At 37.6% G+C, this 19,604-nt stretch overlaps 1 protein-coding gene across 2 annotated transcripts in view; it reads right to left on the bottom strand.

Moving 5' to 3' along the window:
• Nucleotides 1-481: 481 nt before the first annotated feature.
• The window catches only part of LOC121232871 (cAMP-specific 3',5'-cyclic phosphodiesterase 4D-like), a 294,635-nt gene continuing 275,512 nt past the window's right edge, over nt 482-19,604 (bottom strand). For both annotated transcript variants that reach the window (XM_041121360.1, XM_041121361.1), the window contains 9 exons: nt 17,283-17,376; nt 13,501-13,673; nt 12,399-12,497; nt 12,145-12,309; nt 9,094-9,193; nt 4,509-4,663; nt 3,858-3,980; nt 3,176-3,358; nt 482-2,570 (listed from right to left, as the gene is read on the bottom strand). In XM_041121360.1, the coding sequence (XP_040977294.1) occupies nt 2,160-2,570; nt 3,176-3,358; nt 3,858-3,980; nt 4,509-4,663; nt 9,094-9,193; nt 12,145-12,309; nt 12,399-12,497; nt 13,501-13,673; nt 17,283-17,376 (1,503 nt within the window). In that variant the 3' untranslated portion in view covers nt 482-2,159. The remainder of the gene's footprint in view (nt 2,571-3,175; nt 3,359-3,857; nt 3,981-4,508; nt 4,664-9,093; nt 9,194-12,144; nt 12,310-12,398; nt 12,498-13,500; nt 13,674-17,282; nt 17,377-19,604) is intronic.

The following is a 19,604-nucleotide window of genomic DNA, read 5'->3' as shown; positions in this document are numbered from 1 at the left end:
ACACCCCCCCCCCCCCCCCCCCCATGAGTCCATGAGTTCTCTTCATTCTCTTTCCTCCTTCAGCATCTTCTGTGCTAAGGCCCTGTGATGGCTAAAGGTAGAGGAAAACTATGACCTGGATATAGAAGAATGCAAAATGCATTTAAAAGCTGCATTATTAGCCAATCATTTTTAAACAGGTTTTTATTCTAGATCTCAGACACTTAAAAAACCCCCTATATTCATATCTGCAAATTTACCCAGCTGAACCCAGGACACTTAAAAAAACCCCCTGTATTCATATCTGCAAATTTACTGCAAAATTAATCCAAACAGGAAATGGCTGTTTCTGTTTTCTTTTGTTAAGAAATCATCTTGTTATTGTCATTTTACCAGAATTTTACAGATTGGGAGTCTTCTAACTTCCCTAGGCAACTATTTCCCATCTTCTATGCTCAAAACTACAATTTTAATGAAGGGTAAAGCGGAGGAGATAAAAGTCCTTCTTTTGTGTGACCAAACAACAGGACGGGAAAATGACAAATATGAACTCCTACCTCCCTTTAACTTTCCAAGTTACAGAAGCTTTCGGTACCAATTAAACTGAAAAGCAGGATTCCCTCAGCACAAGCTGGACAAAGGATGAAAAGATCTGACATTGAAATAATGTGGAGTAAACTACAACTCTCATGATGCATTGCTCATTTACTTAAAAACATAAAAAGAAAAGACTGATCTGGCTCTTCTTGCAACAAAAACATGAAAAAATAATGCTAATCATTATTTTTATGTTGTACACATCTCAGATTAGCAAACGGTTTAACTAGATAGCTGACAGATAAAAAGTCATTAAGAGAGTCAAAATTGGAAATATTACACTAATGCTTTTTTCACCAAAATAAATATTCCATACATTGTATTAGCCTGTTCTGATTTAGCAGTCTATAGCTCCCAGCCAAAAATGGTCTGGAAACCGTGTTTCAGAGGGACAAATTTTATTAATATAGCAGAAGAGCTGCTTTTGTATTAAAAAAGACAATTCATTACCTTTCTTACAGGCTCTAGTCCTGCATTCTAATCTTAGTGGTCCAGTTGGTTTCACTGGGACCACTTCTGGTAGTAAGACAGTATTGGCAGGATCAGGCCACTATGAGGACAAAAGCACAACGTAAGTTCTTCTAATATGTTTGGGAAAATTATGATGAAAACAAACAAACAAAAGCCATCATACTGAAGGAGTTTTATGTAACATAAAGGATATTCATGGAACTCACCAATATATAAAATAATAGACTTTTACAGCTCAATATTACCATGAGATTCTAAGGTGCAAAAAAAGAAGGAAAGGGAAAAAAACCCTATAAGTATTATCCAGTGTAGCACAGTTTTGTACTGAAAACTTGCAAGTTACTCTTTGGAAAAAAAATAACCAGTGGCAGATGAAGTCTGAAAGTGTTTTTCTTTAGATATAATACCTCAGTACATTTAATAATAAAAGTAAGCTCTACAAAAGATCTCTCTTTTACATATTATACAAAATGTAGAGGTTAGTGCAACTCAGTGGGTCACACTTTTTTCAGTCACATATCAGGAAGACTTAAAATTAGAAAATTATGCAATTTCCACAGCTCATCTTCCTATTGGTAACAGATTAATGTTGTGTCCCATCATTTATGTGCATTCGTTTTCCATTAGGAACCTCAGTTTATTTTCTGTCTATTTCCTCTGATGATGAACATTATCCAATGCTTTGCTTGTGAAATAAAATTAATTCAAAAACTATCAAAGCATATCAGCATTTGGTTGGTAGGTGGTACTCCCCTGAAAACATTTGCTTTATTTAATCGGATCTGCCAAATGGAGAGCTTATTAAAATGTAGTTTATGGATGTTCTCCCCTCTGCTTTCTGATGCCATGGATGTGAAAATTCTGGTTACAATATTCCTGAGTGCCAAATTGAGTCATCAAGGTCAGTTTTGATTGACAAACATCCTGGCAGATGACAGTGAGTTGTGACCATGGTTGTAGCATATGACATACACTTTGGAAACCATTACCTAATAAAAAAACCAACCAAACAAACAAAAAAACCCAAACAAAAAAAAAACCCAACCCAAAAACAGAGAGAAAGAGGAAAAGAAAGGGAGAGGGAAAGAGAGAAAGAGACTGTGTCTTAACTGTTACGTGTCAGGAGAATGGTCTTCTACCACACAAGGTTCTATCTGGTTCTCCTCCTCTTCTACTTCTTCCCCTACTTGCTCATCAAGAGGAATTTCAGTGGATTCTGAATCCTGGGTGCAAAGCGTCTTGGAGTCACTGCAGCTGGTGTCTTCTTCTACTTGACTTCCACTGTCCTTTTCAGTGTCTGACTCACCGAGTTCCTCAAGTGTTAGTTCAAACTGGAATTTTTCAGTTTGGCCCTGCCTACCCTCTTCCTGGTCATCAGGTGCAGGAGAGGGGCTTTGAGGGATTGTGCTCTGGTACCATTCTCGATTGTCCTCCAGTGTATCTAAGATATCCTGGGCATCTGGGTGAACAAGATCTGCCCATGTCTCCCACAGAGGATGAACAATGTAGTCTATAAAACCCACCTGTTTCAAGTAATACAAAATTAGGATGAGCTCTTATTCACAAAGAAATAAACAACTATGCCTATAAGTTACGCAATGTCTGAGAAAGATAACGCTAGTAAGAAACACTAGACATGCTACCCTTAAGGTGGCTAAAAGGAACCCATGCTGTTCTATGTAGTAAATAGGGTCTTTTACATTTCAAAAGTCTGATTCAGGATATTGGATAAGGACTTGGAAAGGATTTGTTTTCAAATGAACTCTTTATTCCAAACAACTCCACTGCATCTAGTGAGCCAAACAGCTGCTTTATATTTAATTCTGCTTTTGAAGGAAACCCTAATAAGCAGCTGTACAATACTCTCTTCTGAAGCATATGCTTCATTGCAGATCACTACAGTGATGGAATCCCTTCAGCAAACACACTGCCATGTGCTATGTTTTCACAGTAAGAATCTCAGCTCCCCTCACTTACTACTCAGGAGCTGAATTAATTAACTAGGAGGAAATAAAGGAAATAAATAGTGCATTCAGAAATTCATCAAAACATAAAGAATGACTATGGACCACCCTTTTCTGTTAAAATGTCATACTGTTTTATTTAAGTGCCTACTCAAATCAATTACCTGTGATTTTTCTACAGATGCATTGTGCTTATCACACATGGGACTTATCTCCATTCCCCTCTCTCTTTCCCAATCTCCTTGACGGAAAAATTCCTCCATTATTCTGTCTGTCCACTGGCGGTAGAGATGAAGTGGCTTGGTTGGATTGCTTAGATCTGCACAGTGCACCATATTCTGAAGAACCTAAAATAGATTGAACAACTGCAGTGTTATTACACTGGAGAAAAACAGCCTCTTTTCAATTTACACTTTTGGTGGCTGTGAAACAGAATCTTGAAAATACATGTAGTGCAAGATTTATTCTAAACAGCAAAAACTTATGTGCTTGGGTGTTTTTCTCACTTGCAATAATAGCCATGAATTACATTGCTTCAGCTGCTTCTGCATGTATAAGAGACAGAAAATATTTGAGAGAAAGACTAATCAGGTGCTGATAATTTGAAGGGAAGGCCAAAGCCACATTCAGTCCAGAAGTACTTTACCACCCCATTACTCTCTCAGAGAGTCACTCAGTACCTAACAGAATATGTCACAGGTAGGAAACATGAGGGAGAAGAGGGAAGGGAGTGAGTCATTGTGTGAGAATGGACAGCTGATCTAACCCATGCTGGAGAATGGGCAGGCCAATGTTATTAAGGATGTAAGTCAATACAAGTGGCTGTTTGCAGATGAATTTTCTTACCTGAATCCTGTCTGAATAGTTATCAAGAAGTAGGACACCAGAACTTGTCACTTTTTTGGTTTCAACCATAGTTTTTAAATCAGCCAATAGATTCATATGCTTAGACATGTCTGTTGCAAGTACCTTGAAAGAAACAAATGAATAAATGAATATTATGTAAATTATTCTAATGATTTTAAAAAAATCTTTGAACACAGAAATAAACAGTTCTGGGGGGAGCCCATAACTCCTGTATCTGAATACACTATAAAAGTCTGAGTCCCATATGTCATTAGTGTCCAAAACAATTAGTTTTCATTTTGATTAGTTTAAGAATACAACAAAATGATTGTTCAGAATTGTTCAGAAAGATCTGATCAGCCTAAGCTCATCATCATTTCAGTAGCAAATTTCTAACTGTGATGGTGAAATGGCATACACGTCAGTATGAAAACAGCTTGAAGGAGGATTGTATACCTTCCAAAAATGTATAGATAGTTATTGAAACTGAAAAGAACCCACTATTCATGTTTGGACAATACACAATAAAACTTCAAACTTTTACTTCATTGGTTATGGGTCTAATGACATGTAATTTATCATAAAAAGTTTCTGTGCTTTATTATTCAATTTGCTAACACTATGGAAGAAAGACTCCCAAGCAGAACTCACAATGTCAATGACCATTTTCCTCAATGATTGCCTCTGTTTCTTGGTCAAATTCTGGAAAATGTCACAATTTTCTTCCTGCAGCAGCTTGAAGCCCACAGCTAAGTGATGATTCTCCAGTACTGATGAGTCATTGTACATCAAGGCGAGTTCAGAATCTGCAATAACAGTCACAGGGCAGAACATGACTAAAGCCTGTGCTTCTACCAAATCCCTTATGATTTTTCAAATTCATTACATTCATAACAAGATATGCAGATGAACTTTTAGAAACAGAGTTGCTGTAGTTCACACACCATCAAAAGTTACAAAATTAATTTAACAAATCAAGGCGAAGTATGTCAAGGAAAATAAAAAAACAGCTTTGCAGTGAAGCATGTACACATACCTGGAGTGGCAAGTTAGAAAAAATACAAGGTATTTTTCAGAATACATTTTCATATCTGCATGAGGTCACATGGAAAATATATGCATAAAGACACCTAAATTAAAACACACACTGATGTTTTCTCTTCTCATCCCTCCCTCCCACCACAACTACTAAAATTCAATTGTTTAAGTCAAGTTGCACCTATCCAGTACCCAGACCTGGGAATACACAGCTGAGGCTTTGCTGCAGGTCAGACAGAGAACACACATCTTGGTTTTTCAAACCATGCCCTTCTGCAGTTAGCTAAGGTATTCAGATACCTAGCCAATTAGGCCTAGGGGTCATTAGTCCATGACAATAGGATGTTTTGAGAGGAGACTGGTCTGACCATAACAGTTATGCTTCTGGTATTTTTCTTGTGTCCTGGTTTCAGCTGGGATAGAGTTAATTGTCTTCCTAGTAGCTGGTACAGTGCTATGTTTTGAGCTCAGTATGAGAAGAATATTGATAACACTGATGTTTTCAGTTGTTGCTAAGTAGTGTTTAGTCTAAAGTCAAGGATTTTTCAGCTTCTCATGCCCAGCCAGTGAGAAAGCTGGAGGGGCACAAGAAGTTGGGAGGGGACACAGCCAGGACAGCTGACCTAAAGTGGCCAAAGGGGTATTCCGTACCATGGCATGTCATGCCCAGTATATAAACTGGGGGGGGGGGGGGATCGCCACTCGGGGAATAACTGGGTGTCGGTCAGCAGGTGGTGAACAATTGCATTGTGCATCACTTGCATATTCCAATCCTTTTATTATTACTATTGTCATTTTATTAGTGTTACCATTATCATTATTAGTTTCTTCCTTTCTGTTCTATTAAACTGTTCTTATCTCAACCCACAAGTTTTACTTTTTTTTTTTCTGATTCCCTCCCTCATCCCACTGGGTGGGGGGAATTGAGTGAGCGGCTTCGTGGTGCTTAGTTGCTGGCTGGGGTTAAACCACGACATCTTGGAAGGTCATGTGGCTTGAAAATACAAGCAGTGGCCTTGCCTACTGCCTCGTACTTGAGCGTGATCAATGCCTGATGCTGTAATGCTGCCTTCTCTAACAAAAGTATTCTTAACTTGGTCACTCCATATGGCTGCGAGAATAACATACACCTTCCTAGCAATGCCTGTACTAAGGCACTTCACACAAGGTCTGCATTTGTCTGCTTAGGCCCACTGAACAGCCAGCTTTGACAAATAAAAGCAGTTACAATTTTCTGCACAGTTTTAGATTCTACCTGGGGATACCACACAATCAGCTTGCGTATGTTTTAAGACACAGCTTGCAAATGAATCTGTCATCAGAAATGAATACTTTTTATGCAATCACACTTGTCGTGTGCTGATATTAATTTCTATTTATTACAGCTGTTCTATCCTAAATCTAACCATATGTAAGTCTATTCTAGTCTTTGTCTTTATCTTCTTTTACAGCAGCTTTGTTTTAAAATCCCTCTAGCTCAATGGGGTGCCTATAAAAGCTCTGTTCTTCAGATTTCATTAGCCTCATTATGCATTCTCCTGCTGTTTTCCTCTCCTGTCTTGAATACATCCATCTTGTGAATCAGGAAACCCTTCCTCTACCTTTCCTTATCCTGATGGCAGCAAAACCATATTAGAAAAGAAAAAGAAAGCGAGTTTGTCAAATGATCTCTTTCATCTTTCACAGAACATTTACAAAGCTTGCCTACTTGTTATTTTTCTTACAAAGACGACAGGCACTGGTTTATTTTCCTTTAAAACAGCCTTTCAACGAGCCCCAACTGCAAAACACTCAGCATTGCCAAACTACTTTGGAAGAGCTGGATCTACAGACAGAGCTAAAATGTGCTCAACTTTGTAATGGAGGTGGAAATGGAAGAAAGTTCCCCCTTGGTAACCTCTATAACACATTATAAGCTTCAAGAGTATTTGTCTGGAAGGACAGAGGTACAATGATCAAATAACTATTTCCTCTGATGCTAACACAATCCATATTTATTTGGTCTTTAATAGCATTCAAGAGGGATCAGATTTTTAGACAACTGTGTAAACAGACTTTAAAACCTGAAATAGGGAAATAATATTCAGAAATATCACATGAGTAATTATAAAGAATAAGCTGAAATATGGCAAGCATGTACATACTTTAAGTAAGTATAAGTCTATTATGCTTTTAAAAAATGTATTCTTACACTTCGTAGTGAAATGTTAATACATTGTAAGGTTCATTGGAAAATGTAAAACTAGATGGAAGCAAATGATCTTCTAGAGGTTAGGAAAAATCTGGGATTTGAGAGACTTCATGTGTGACTTTTGTACAAGCCATGTGGACATTGATTCTTAAGCTCTCATTGAAAATGATAGGTATTAGGTAGCTAAATAAATCTAAATTAGATGGTCTTTGTCTCTGTCCCTACAGTTTCTTCTTTGTATACATAACTCAAAAGGGATAAAATCCTTTTGTCTCTTTTCAGCTTGGCAACAGCAGTTCCAATTAGTGATGTTACTTGATTGACATGGAAGCCTTCTCTATCAAAAGCTGAATTGAGAAGAACAAGACATTTCTTCTAAGCCACTAAATAAGCAGCATAATAATCACTCCTAACATAGCTGAATTTCAACTGTCTGCCTAAAAGCAAAAGCTTTATGTATCACTACTTCAACTAGCCACTCATCCTGCTTAAACCTGAACAACTCAGTGGTTTCCTCATAGCACCTCAGAGCCACCAATATATCCTGTTATTCAATTTCTGATTAAACAAACAAATAAAAACTTTACTTACATATGCCTACTCTTAAGAATTTGGGTATTACACACTGTTTTGTGCACAAAGCTTGATTCACTCTCTTCCTATACCACGCTGCTGAACTGTACTGGTTACCAATACAGCACCAGAAATCTAGAGTCAATCCCAATCCTCCTCCTTTGCAGATGAGTCACCAAATTGAATTTCACTACAGGGTAGCCCTGAGGCCATTAAGGCAAATAAAATTAGATGCAGGCTAGACTGGAGTGGGGGTCTTATTTGAATGTACGGCAGCAATGAGTCAGAACAGGCGCTCCCTTCTTCAAACTATACTGCTGATATGGGGTCATATTATTTTAGCACCAGTGCAATAGAATCACTTAAGTGCAGGAATGACAGCATCTATAAATGTGCAACCAGATGGGTCAAATATGCAACTCTAGGTATGTTTCTATTTCTGTAGCTTTTTTTTCTTATGTGCTTGGATTCTTAGTATTATTTCAACTTCTGTACTTCTGGGTCAGGTATTGTAAAAGGAGAAGTCATCAGATGGCAAAAGAAATAACATTGTATGACAGAACTTGCACTGACTTACAATGTGCTACTCACTTATAATAAATAGTAACATACACCACGGAAATTAAAGCAGATTACATTGGGGCAACAAGCCATTCAGTAAATGTGTCATGATCAGGTTCAACGAAGCTAATAGTGTTTTTCTTCTAGTAGAAGATTAAAGAGGGGGAAGTGGTTCATGCAATGCTGCAGAGAACAGCCTTGAGGAAGGAAGAACAAGTACCCCGGGTTTCAAATTCGGAGATGGCATTAGGGTCTCATTTCATTAGGGCTTTTTCCTCCACACATGGAGTTCCAGCAAGAGACTCACAAAAAAAGAGAAGAGGTTTGCCATAGCCTGCAGGGACAGGCTGAGAAAATTCAGTCCAAGAGGCATGAGTATGCAGAGATGAGAAAACAAGTACAGCAGCCAGGGAGAGATGGGCCTGTCAGTCTGCTAAAAAGAAACTTGTTTTCTAAATTTCTTAAAAATGTATGGCTATCCTTGGTCATAACATATGCTTCCAATATAAACACAGAAAATGTTGTCTTCCTTTTTTTGATATTTTATTTAATCTTCCTTAATTTTTCTCCTACAACTTTATTTATTTAATGTAAACCAACTAACTTCCAGGAAAGAGACCACATCCAATACATTGAAACAATGCCAGGATTATAGTTCATGTCTTAGTAATTTTTGCTAGAGGGTACTATGTATATTATCTCTAAAGTTACAAGCAATGCAAAATAATATCCAGTTAAAAATACAAACACCTATCCATTTACTGAGAAAAGGTACAGATAAAAGCAAACAAGTAATGAACTGCATATTTTTCAGGTGCTATGTGCAGATCTTGCAGCAAATTTTTGAGAAAAAACACTGAACATCAAACTTACTTGTGTTGATAAGAAACTGGTTTGAAACCCCAGGATGATCTACATCATGTATTGCACTGGCAAAAATTGCTGCAAGAATCTCCAAATCAGTAAACACTGCCTAGAAAATCATGAAACAGAAATGATAATCACTAATCAATGAAAAAATGTTTTCAATAAAAAGGACTCTACCTTGAATCTAGATCTGAACAAGCAAAACACATTTGGAATGTATCAGGGATCTTAAGAGATTTTACACATAGACTATTATAACCTTTTGTAAAATTGTCAGTTACATAGAATTTCATAAATATTTCAAGTTTGGCCATCAAAGTAAAACTATCCTTACTTCACACTGACAGCATCACTAAATTCAGTAACAACTGAAGGTTTTTTTCAGCTTCAGTCTGTAAATAAATTCACTTTTATTAGATCAAGTACAGATTTAGGTTTCTAACCTACAGCACAAATTGAAGTTAAAAATTTCAGTCTGATTCCTACATATCATGGTATCATGTTACATCTGACATGTCTACATTGCACAATGAACACATTGTCCTGTATTTGAAAGATGCACATCTCCTAAATGATGCTAAAGGAAAGGGTGACAGACTACAAGGCATCTTACTTAACATTTACTGATTTTTCTTCTGTATGAGATTATTAGGAAAATAGGAAGAGAGAACTGCAAGGGACCTGGCGTGTCACTGAGTCCAGTCCCCTGTTGTCACAAGCACCCACATTATATAATTGCTTTCATAACTGATCAAGAACAGCTCAGAAGTGTGTAGGTCAGCAGTGGCACCAGGCGGATATTGCTATTTTACTGGCTAAAGCTCCGCTGAGAACAAGGCCATGAAAAACAGTTGATCTGGAAAAAAACCCAAAAATGCTACTATCAGTTCAGCTGTTTGGTGAAGCTAGTGGTGATTTAAGAACATAATCTGATCTTTCTTCTTGAGATAAAGAAAATCTTTCCCAAGAGAATTCCTCAGTCTTTTGAGGATCAAGACCTACCAATATTCTTAAGGTCCACTTATAACCCTCTCATTAAGGAGAAGGTAAAGCAGAAGCATTCAGTAACATAAAAGATTGGTGATTATGAAAAACACTCAAAATGCAGGTGTCCCCCTGTATTGGTTTTGTGTGGCAAGGTTTTGGTAGCCGGGGGGGATTACAGGGGTGGCTTCTGTAAGAAGTTGCTGGAAGCTTCCCCTGTGTCCGACAGAGCCAATACCAGCCGGCTCTAAGACGGACCCGCCACAGGCCAAGGCTGAGCCAATCAGTGATAGTGGTAACGCCTCTGTGATAACATATTTAAGAAGGAAAAAGTTGGGACAGGTGGTATTCGGCAGCCGGAGAGAGGAGTGAGAACATGTAAGAGAAACAACCCTGCGGACACCAAGGTCAGTGAAGAAGGAGGGGGAGGAGGTGGTCCAGGCGCCGGAGCAGAGATTCCCCTGCAGCCCGTGGGGAAGACCATGGTGAGGCAGGCTGTCCCCCTGCAGTCCATGGAGGTCCACGGTGGAGCAGATATCCACCTGCAGCCCGTGGAGGACCCCACGCCAGAGCAGGTGGGTGCCCGAAGGAGGCTGTGACCCCGTGGGAACCCTGCGCTGGAGCAGGCTCCTGGCAGGACCTGCGGATCTGTGGAGAGAGGAGCCCACGGAGCAGGTTTTCTGGCAGGACTTGTGACCCCGTGGGGGACCCACGCTGGAGCAGTGTGCTCCTGAAGGACTGCACACCGTGGAAAGGACCCATGCTGGAGCAGTTCGTGAAGAACTGCAGCCCGTGGGAAGGACCCATGTTGGAGAAGTTCATGGAGGACTGTCTCCTGTGGGTGGGACCCCACGCTGGAGCAGGGAAGAGTGTGATGAGTCCTCCCCCTGAGGAGGATGAAGCGGCAGAAAACAACGTGTGATGAACTGACCGTGAACCCCATTCCCCGTCCCCCTGTGCCGCTGGGGGGGTTGGTAGAGAAGCCGGGAGTGAAGTTGTGCCCGGGAAGAAGGGAGGGGTGGAGGGAAGGTGTTTTGAGATTTGGTTTTATTTCTCATTACCCTACTCTGGTTGATTTGTAATAAATTGAGTTAATTTTCCCCAAGTTTGAGTCTGTTTTGCCCGTGACGGTAAGTGGTGAGTGATCTCTCTCCTGTCCTTATCTCGACCCACAAGCTCTTTGTTATATTTTCTCTCCCCTGTCCAGCTGAGGAGGGGGAGTGATAGAACGGCTTTGGTGGGCACCTGGCAACCAGCCAGGGTCAACCCATCACACCCCCCCTTGAAAATGAGGACAAATCCTTCTGAACTACTAAAATTTCAACTACTTGCTTTATCTGTCTTTTTCCAACAATTTACTGGGATATGTCAATGTTTGCTATACTAAGGGCTGAATTTTGCTTAAAAAGGGGAAAGTAATCTCTATCTTTCACTTCCTTTCACTTCACAAGCACTTTCAACAAGAGAATTCCTCAGAAAAGAACATATGAAATGTTATTGTTTTCCAGATAATTTTGAAATATTTATTAAAAAAAAAATGAGATAGTCCAGTGAAAATTTAGTACATGTTCTACTCTCCCTGAGAAACAAACACAAAAGTATCTTTTCAGGATCAGAATGAATATGAACAAGGAAAAAAAAACCCAACCAACAAATGGCTCTATTGAGGGAATCCCATTTTATCACTATCTTTCCTAAGCAATTCCACTAACTGTGGTTAGAGAGAGTCCCACATGGGAAATAATGACAGAACAGGATGTAGTATTAATAATGAGATGGTGGAAACAAGTTACGCATTGTGTTACAATGAAAAAGGTTATGACAGCACAAATCTGCAAGTATAAAACCATGATTTAAAAGAAAAAGATGTGACATTTTCTGCATAATATTTACATGTAAATAAACTTTGATCCTTCACAAAATATCTTTAAAAGAGCACAATTCATGAAAGAAATGTCAAAATTTCTTTTAAAAACTACTGCAGAAACTAAGATCTTTAACATTTAGTTTAGAAGAGTCTTAGTATGTCCCTTTCTCTCATGCCTGTTTCTTTCCCACCTTAGCATAGTTTACCTCTAATGCTGGGGTTGACAGCAGGACATGGGTTGACTGAACAACATCTGCAGCATGTATGTTATTGTGATATGCCACATCTGAATGGTAATGGTCTTCTAGGGTCATCAAGTAAGTTATTAAAGTGTCTACTGGAATTTTAAATGTTTTTAACAAGTCCCGTTCCTAGAAAAGGAAAAGAGAAACAATTAAGATTACAAAGCACAGAAAAATCTCTAAGACAAGCAAAAAGCAGTATGGCTACTGCTACTTGCCTGAAAAATGGCATGCATGATGACTGTCAAAGGTCTGTTTCCAGATAATTCTGCTACTCTGAAAACCTGAAGGCCCCATTTGTCCACATCTTCTAGTTCCTAGAACAGAATCAAGCAACAGACATGTTGAAACCTAATACACACATTCTGGCAATTTTTGATTGAAACAGCTACAAACAGCAGACTCATGAAGATTCAGACCTTGCCACTGTGAAAATTATATGCTAAACTCTGAAAGGGGGAAAGCTGCTGCTACTAATCTTGTAATATTTGAATTTGCAGCTACCAACTTTCTAGATTTTAATTCACTAGGCAGGAAAGAGTGCCTCTTTTAAGTGGATTGCTCCAGAGGGAAAAATGCTACAGTATCTTGAATGAGCTGAACTGACACACTTTGCTATCTCACTGCTCAGTGACAGCAGAGTTCAGCAAGGAGGAAACCTCCAGAGAGAGATTCTGTGGTTCTGCTGCTGTCTCCCTGGTTCTCAGAAACAGACTCTTCAAATAAAGGGGGAGATTCCTGAAAACATAAGGATAGGCATATTTCAAAATGCAAAAATCTAAAATTGAATGAATAATCACTTTATGCCAGTTTTAGATTATTGCCAAATAGTTAGCTGCTGGTGTAAAAAATCACAGGAAATGTCACTAAAAACAAAAACACAACTGATGTACATAAAACGATACAGCTTAAGACAGGACCTGCAAGGATAGTTCTAATGCTATATACAGTTGTGCATTTTCAAAAAAACATAGGGCTGCTATATATTCTCATTCCTCTGATAGTACATAGTACGTTTACTATTCATTCCTCAGATATTATTTATGAATAAGCAGCTTTATTAATGCATATACAAATGCTAATTTACATTCCATCTCCAGACAGCAAACATTCCTGCTGAAATCTTGTTTATGCGGAAATTAATCCTCATGGCCTGATTCTGATTTTATTTGTTATTCTTCCATTTCACCGGATTTATATTATTTCAAGTGAGACCAGCCTTTGGTGCTACAGCTTAAAATCAATGGTTATAAGCAGAGGATGGAATAATACTGACAAGTCCAACCTCTATTTTAATTCAAGGATTTAAATATTCTCTACCTTGGCAAGAACATCTTCTTGGTCTGTTTTAACTCCAAATCTGGGGATACTGGAATTAGTCAAGCTGGAGCCGTGCATCAGTTTTTTGACTCCACTGATCTGGGACATTGGCCTCTTCTTTTTCTCTTTCTCTTTCTGTGTTGGAGAAGGGATTTCAACTTCATGTTGTTTGTCTTCAAAAGAATAAAGAAAAAATGATAATTTTGAAAGGAGTTACAAATATTTTTTGTCCACTGTACTGTTGAGTTGTGTATTATGGATATTGTAATTCTTAACAAAACTTTTTTCTATTTTTATGTTTGGAGATTTTGCAACAGATATTTCATATCAAGAGCAGTAAAAACATGAAAAGATAAACATAACCCTATACCTCAATATAAGCAGATTTCTATTTCACAAATTGCCTCATTATTTCTGAACTGGCTTTAAATGTGACTTGTGACTGTCTGATTTCTACTTTTCCTGCACCCCTAGCACTGTAGATAGGGTTAATCTTTTAATTTAAAAAATGTTATTACAACTGAACAGAAATCTAAACTGTCATTCTTAAGAAAATTTTAAATTTCTTCTTTTCTGGGAAAAACACTCTCTGAAATTGTATTTCTAAAAAAAAATCAAAACGGTTTCTCATGCAAACCTTTACAAAACATTTCAGGACTCAAAGGACCTAATATTTGGGGACTGGTCCTGTTTGTGTTAAGACTGCACAACTCAGAAAGACTTTTGCCAATGGAGCCATATCAATAAACGCTTTGGATTTAGAGGCAGTTCACGCTAGCAGTGCAGTTCTTTTCTACACCTCCCAATCAGAGTAAGTAATACTGACAAAAGGACTGTTTTGCTAAAAAACATTTTCCTGTGGGCTTTTGCCTCCATAGCAGTATCAGTGGCATCACTTCATATACCACATCAACATATGTGCCAGAAAAACTTTCTAACAATATAGACAAGGATTAAACTGAGAGTAAAGTATATTTAGGCCATTGCTGCAGAAACAGTATGGGGGTGTGGAGCACTGTAGACATCTGTGGTCCCCAAAGAAATGCAAGTTAGTGCAACAAAGGACTCTCCTGCCAAAATTGCTAGGAATTTGCATTAATTTTTGTTCATTTTATTCATACCATTTTTAAACAGAGTTTTAATGACTCACTCCAAATTATCTCTTCTCTGCTGAAATATACCTGCACCTTTTCTAGTCCTCAAGAAATCTTCCAGCAAAACCAGGAAAGTCCAGAACAGATGTTTCTAACGTAGAAGCCTAGCAAAAATGATGATTTAAAAACACCTTAGAACAAAAGAAATAAAAAAAAAAAGGGGGGGGGGGGCTCTTGAAAATATATGTCCATTTTTTCCTTCCTGCAATGGTAATTTTCAATAGACATTGAAACCAGATAAGGGTAGCAAGTCCATTCCTAATTCCTAGAATGTTATTGTGTTTGCTTCTTCACTTTCCTTTTTTTTTCATTTCTTTTTTTAATTACCCTTTAGCAGCCTGCATTTACTGGACACCTCAAATTCCAAACAAATCACAGCGAAGAAGAGACTGTGGAAATGTCACCAATCTTTAGCCTGCAGCACCAAGTTCCCTGATTGCCCCTACGATACTTCACTACTCTCCTCATACAGACAATCAAAAAAAGGGGAAGGAGGAGCGCTGCAGCTCTTAAATGGCACAAACCAACAACAGATGAGGAGCAGTGACTCGTGTTCGTGCTTTGATGTTTATGGTTTTGGTCATATGCACAAAGTTTAGACCCATCAAAGGGAGGTTCATAAGCTGAACTGTCAGACTAAATCAAGTGAAAGGAAGTATCTGTCTGAATGACTTTAGATCTCCAAAGGAATTCCACAGGATTGCCTGTGCTTTTGTAACTACGAGCATACAGGGCAAAGGATCCTGGGCCCATCTGAACATCTAGAAAAGACAGCTTGCCATTTTGACCCTGGTTATGCTATACTCATTGACAGGTTCTCTTACATTTTCTGTTCATAGGAAAGCAGGTTAATTACACCGAAAAAAACCACCTTATATATTATCATACTCAGTGTAGGAGCCTTAATTCTTACACAAGGAATATATTTGTTGTCATTATGAATAACTTCATACATGTCATGTAGCCCTATTTGGGAAAACAGTCCATCTTTTTTTGAAGAACAGTAAAACCCTGTTTTTTCATGACGCATTCCTAACTTTCAAATGTGAGAAAGTCTGTAGATGTTCAGGAGATAGGTTATGTATATAAAAAATAATTAATTAACTAGATTCATTAAAAATTTTCTGTGGCGAGAATGTTTTCCCTCTTCACATTGTTGCTCAGAATCTATATACTTAAACTGCATATTTTGAAAATACTCTATTTAAGCAATATTTCTGTAGCTGATGTGTTTTCCTCTGTTTTCCTCCTGTTGTATTCCTCTCATACCTACATTTTAAAGTATCCTAGGTTTTCATTTACATGCAGCCACAAAAGAATACCCAACATAGAAGTAATTGCCTTTCCAGCACCCTTTCTGCTCAAGACTGAGGTCTCATGCGAAATGCCGACAGATGCATTTCCTTACGCTGTCAAAATGAGCCTTAAGTTTTCAAGTAAAAGCAAGCAGAAATTGATGTATCAGTCTTTTCAGTTAGCCTAAAAGTGGGTCATCTTCTCAGTCAACTGTACACTGTGACTTTCAGGGCTCCTGAAGCTCTGCAATATTGCTTCTCCATAACAGAGGCTCATCACTTTCTTATTGTCTGAAACCCTGTTGTGCCGCTGTTCTCAGGCACACTACTGCAATCATGGGTAAACTGAACAGACACATTAAGTGATCCATTTAGGATACGGTGACAAGCAGGATAAAATGTACTTAAAAAAAACCACTTCTTTCAAAAAACACAAAAAGCCCCAGCTATGGTATCTCACACAAATAAAACAAGATGTATCTTAATATGTGTGACTGGCACTTTTTAAATACTTGTTATCCTAATTTAGACATATTCAGCTGTGCCTCCCCTTATATGCACAGTCTTTATGAACCAATGGTGTTTTTGCTGAAAACATGTTTGAGATTGGTATGTTAGCTTTATCTTCATGTTCAAAATCAACAGTACAGAACCAAGTTTTGTTCATTTTCACCAGTTTTTGCAAAAAAAAAAAATATACTGCCTTCATCAAAGCCATAGAGAATGAAATATACTCTTTGTAATATTGTGTCAGGCTTTTTTTAATGCTCACATCCCACCATGCAAGCTCTTGAGCCACACAAATTCTCCTGGCAGTAGTCTGTTCAGATGTTGACTTAGCCATATTCATCAACCCTCTCATGCACAGGCAGGGAATACCAAAGCATCAGAACAGTGCGCTACGAGATTTTATGAGGTTACATGTGCTTGCGTGCTTCCAGCACACTGAAACCTCTTTGTGGTAACTTTCATTCTGGCCATAAGGGAAACACAGTGGAAGAATTCTTTTTAATATATGAGGTAATTAACTTATTATATATTCATTTCTTAATATGGTAGCAATATAGTAGTTGTAATGTTACATGAAAATATGTATACGAATATTTATCTGTAACTACACGTACAGGGAAACCACATACACAAACTAAACGACCTGTGAGGAAATGGATCTAACATGATCTCTCTGCTCAAACACTGAACAATGCAATACTAAATGTACAGTTTCTGAAAACAGAAATTAATATGGAAAGTTACTTGCTTTTAAGCTCTATCACAGCCCAGAGAGAGATAAAAAAACAAAAGGCAAAAAAGTTAACTCCCATCACAGTCTTACCTAAGAACGTGTTCGATATATATTCCGAGACCTGATTGCCTGACCTGCTCATTTCAGATAGGTGGGTTAGCTCCCTGTTGAGCATTCTTTTAAACTGGAAAACAAAACAAACAAAAAGTGTAAGTTAGTGATTAACATGTATTTTAGTTAGGATGGAAAGGATACGACATTAAGAATATATACTAAATTAAGATAACTGTAAAAGCAAAAATCACATATAACATTGATCTACCCTATTAATTCGTGGGTTGGACAACATAATACTTAACCTCCTAAAATACTCCATAGTGAATCAATTACTAAGGCACAGGGTCCTACTAGTAACTGAAAACTATAAGACTATGCATACACACAAATAATTAATATTCCTGTCTTCTCATTTTTTTTATTTTAATTTGGAGAGAAAATAGAAATGTATTTACACAGGACTCCTTCTCTACTAGGGGTTTCTTATCATATTCGTAAAATAATTTGTACATTTTTGCAATACATTTTGTAATCTTTCAATTTTATCTTCCCTCTCATCATTAATCTACTCAAATGTATTTGACAGTACTGCTCAAAAAAATAAAAATATCTTACTGATTTCCTACACGCCAATATGAATAGAAGTAGGTTTGTTGTCTTTTACTTAAAATTATTATACTAGATCAGCATAATGACTTGCCCATTCCGCAGTCTCAGAAAGTTGTCTGTATCTGTATGAAACATCAGAGTAGAAAATACCCATCTATGGAAACTTCCTTTTCCCCTTAAGTTAGCAATTCACATAGGCACTCTATTGGATACATGTGGATATTAACATTCCATGAAATGTGTAATTGATTACGTACTCATCATTGAGCCTTTCTTGATTCCTTCTAGACTCAGGGTTAAATCATATCTTGTGGCATTGTGTTCAACAGGTTAATTGTGTAATACAGCTCTAGCTATGTTACATGTGTTTTCATTGACTTTAGCTCTGTTTTGATATTATCAACAAATATAACTCAGCAATATTTGAGATATATATATATTTTGGCTTTTGATCTTTTAGGTTTGTTATTGCATACTGGGAATAATCTTGTGGAACTTATGGAGTAGATGTTCTTTAAGAAGTTCCAACTAAATGTTTATTGTATGGATGTCCACAGCGATTGGAAGGGGCATGGCAGTCTTTTCTAATCCTATGTTCCCGACTATTCTGATGCAAAGCCTTGCCTTCCCACCTCCCATTACCCCATAAGTCACCAGAACATAAAAGCTAGACCATCAGCATGAAACCTGTGGAACACTCTGTGTTGCTGCTGAATACCAGCATACAGTAAAACAAGTCCCCCAGCTTCTGCAAGGCCCTCCTGCTAACAGTGAATTCAATGGGAGAAGCTTTTTGGCTTTGAAGAATGGTAGAAGTGTGATTTCCTCATATTCTTTCACGTTGCTGATGCCACAGCAACAAGACTTTAATTGTCATTTATTTTGAAAACATCTGGACTGAGCAGGATGAATGTCATAAAAAGCAGATCATCTTTGCCTCTCTACACATTTTTCCTATAATGTGTATACTGTGAACTTAAAAAGCACTGTACTAAAATTGTGTTCAAGTACTACTTAGCTTCTTAATTAAAATCATTGCCTATACACAGTATAGGACACTGTCTATACAGAGGATGTATTTTTCCATATGTAATCAATTACAGCTACCATGCTCTCTGTTGAACTTCAATTAACAAAAAAAATATCCATTTTAAAGGCTAAACAGTAAGAGTGAACATTTTTTTAAGATCAGTGATTGAATTTTTGTCATTTAGCAAGTAGGAACATGACAGCAGCTGCCTGGAGATCCAGGAAATACTTCCAAGCAAATTACAATAAATACCTCACTTTTAGCTGAATGGAAAATAATTCCATTTTATTTTTTGGTAAACAAGAAAGGAATCCACCTAGCTAGCATAATGGCATCCAACCTCTTCACAGATGACTGAACAAAATCCTTGAGAATATACTGTAACAATTCTGCATTAGCAGAGAACTGTCACAATGACCTAATGAGGGTTTTACATTTCTACTTTAAAAGAAATAATCTATGATAAAAGTAGGTATCAATACAAATGAGTATAAGAGATTCAGTCATGTGTGAATATAATGCTTGTATTATTTCTAGTCATTTAATTCAATACTTGTATTATTTAGTTCAGGAGAAATCAGAATTTTCTTTAAAACAAGATGATTTGGAACAGTTATTGTATGTCAAGCATAGGATGAGGTTTCTTTTTTTCTTTTTTACACACTTGATAACAATTATAAAGGCAACATCATTTTTTTAAGCACACACACAAGTAG

This window comes from Aquila chrysaetos (assembly GCF_900496995.4).
Source record: "Aquila chrysaetos chrysaetos chromosome W unlocalized genomic scaffold, bAquChr1.4 W_unloc_1, whole genome shotgun sequence".
Taxonomy (NCBI): Eukaryota; Metazoa; Chordata; class Aves; order Accipitriformes; family Accipitridae; genus Aquila; species Aquila chrysaetos.
This window is presented reverse-complemented; position numbering and strand designations above follow the sequence as displayed.